Source organism: Otolemur garnettii, unplaced genomic scaffold, assembly GCF_000181295.1.
Source record: "Otolemur garnettii isolate 467f Iridium unplaced genomic scaffold, OtoGar3 scaffold00024, whole genome shotgun sequence".
NCBI lineage: Eukaryota > Metazoa > Chordata > Mammalia > Primates > Galagidae > Otolemur > Otolemur garnettii.
In genome coordinates this window covers 13,389,113-13,390,926 of record NW_003852419.1, presented here as the reverse complement: position 1 = coordinate 13,390,926, position 1,814 = coordinate 13,389,113, and the positions used below count along the sequence as shown (strand labels likewise).

The 1,814-nt window shown below is 35.4% G+C and overlaps 1 protein-coding gene across 2 annotated transcripts in view; it reads left to right on the top strand.

Moving 5' to 3' along the window:
* The window catches only part of PNPT1 (polyribonucleotide nucleotidyltransferase 1), a 47,794-nt gene that overhangs the window by 44,324 nt on the left and 1,656 nt on the right, over window positions 1-1,814 (top strand). For both annotated transcript variants that reach the window (XM_003787932.3, XM_023512108.1), the window contains exon 27: window positions 1,398-1,445. In XM_003787932.3, the coding sequence (XP_003787980.1) occupies window positions 1,398-1,445 (48 nt within the window). The remainder of the gene's footprint in view (window positions 1-1,397; window positions 1,446-1,814) is intronic.

Sequence of the window (1,814 nt, the reverse complement as noted above, 5' to 3'; positions counted from 1 at the left end):
AGCCCAGGAGTTGGAGATTGCTGTGAGCAGTGAAGCCATGGCACTCTACCCAGGGGGACAGCTTGAGGCTCTGTCTCAAAAAAAAAAAAAAAAATTAATTAATTAAATGGCAAAAATCATGGGGGGGGGGTCTCACCTAAATGGGCACACTGTAAGGGCATCCAACACATCCCCTGGGTGAAGGGCTCAACTACAACTTGAACTTTACCTTAGGAACACAAACAGTAATAGCCAGGCGTTGCGGTGGGCGCCTGTAGTCCCAGCTACTTGGGAGGCTGAGGCTAGAGAATTGCTTAAGCCCAAGAGTTTGAGGTTACTGTGAACTGTGATGATACTACAGCAATCTACCAAGGGCGACATAGTGAGATTCTGTCTCAAAAAAAAAAAAAAAAAGAAAAGAAACACAATGCAACTTAATCATTTGTACCCCCATATTAATATGGAAAAAGAAAAATGAGCAAAGAACATGAACAAATTTTTTTTATAAGGCAAGCATAAAACAAAATTTATTCAGAAAGAGAAAGATAAGCTCACAGAGCAAGATTAGGTTTACAGAGCAAAATATGTTCACCATAGACAGCTAACAGACTCCACCCATTACAGCAAGTAGGCAAAGAGCAACACATCATCATTTTAAAAAGCCAACTCATAATCAACAGCAACTTTTTAAAATGCAAATAAAATTAAGATGTCATTTTTAACTTTCAGATAGTGAAAATTCTCAATGTTGATAGGAAAAAAGCGGGACATTTTTGTTATGATAGGAGTATAAATTGGAACAAACTTTTTAGAGGGTGTTTGGTAAATGGCCACATGTAGGCATCCTTTTCTGAGAGCAAAATTGGAAGTGGATGAATACATGATCAGTGCTCCCTTGCAACTTTTCCTTACCTTTTTATTCTGAAAAGTAAAAAGTTTTACACTTTTTAAAGGATCACACACTGCACACTTACATACCTTTCACCTGGAGTCACCAGTCATTAACGTTTGTAACACAGGAATTTAAAACAAATTAAATTACCATCTTTAGGAGATTGGTTAAATGAGTGACAACTATAACCATTTATTGATTAGGAGAGACTTCTTTAATGTATTATTGAATGAAAACTGAGCAAATTATAAAACTACAGCACAGAAAGGTCCCTTTTTGTAAATGCAATATATACTTAATAGAAGTTTGAAAGGATAGTCATTGAAGTTTTAATAGTAATCTTAAGTAGAGAGGCTTTGGATGACTTTTACCTTCTTCTGAATATGTCTATTTTAAATCTTTGCAATTAAAAGGTTTTATAATCAGAAAAAAATCAAAGCTTTTTTCCACTTAGGGAAAAAATTGTATTTCCACAAACTTTAGGTAATTATGCACAACTACTAATAGATTAATATTTTTTTTCCAGATTAAACATCCCACTGCCCTGGGATTAGAAGTTGGCCAAGAAATTCAGGTACCTGTTCAGCCTTTTAGCCTTAATATTGTAAATTGTACTGAAAATCTTACTTTTTTCAAAAAGTTGCATTGAAACAATAGAATCAACACTGATGCTGTGTATCGTGTTTCCCGAAAATAAGACACTGTCTTATATTTATTTTTTCTCAAGAAGACACACTAGGGCTTGTTTTCCAGGGATGTCTTCATGGTGCTGAAATGCATAGTATGGCTATGCAGATATGCTGCATAGCCACGCCCATCACTAGATCTTATTATCGGGGTAGGGCTTATATTTAACAAATGCATAGAAATCCTGCTGGGGCGTATTTTTTGGTAGGTCTCATTTTCGGGGAAACGGTATTATCTGTATGCATTTTTTTTTTTT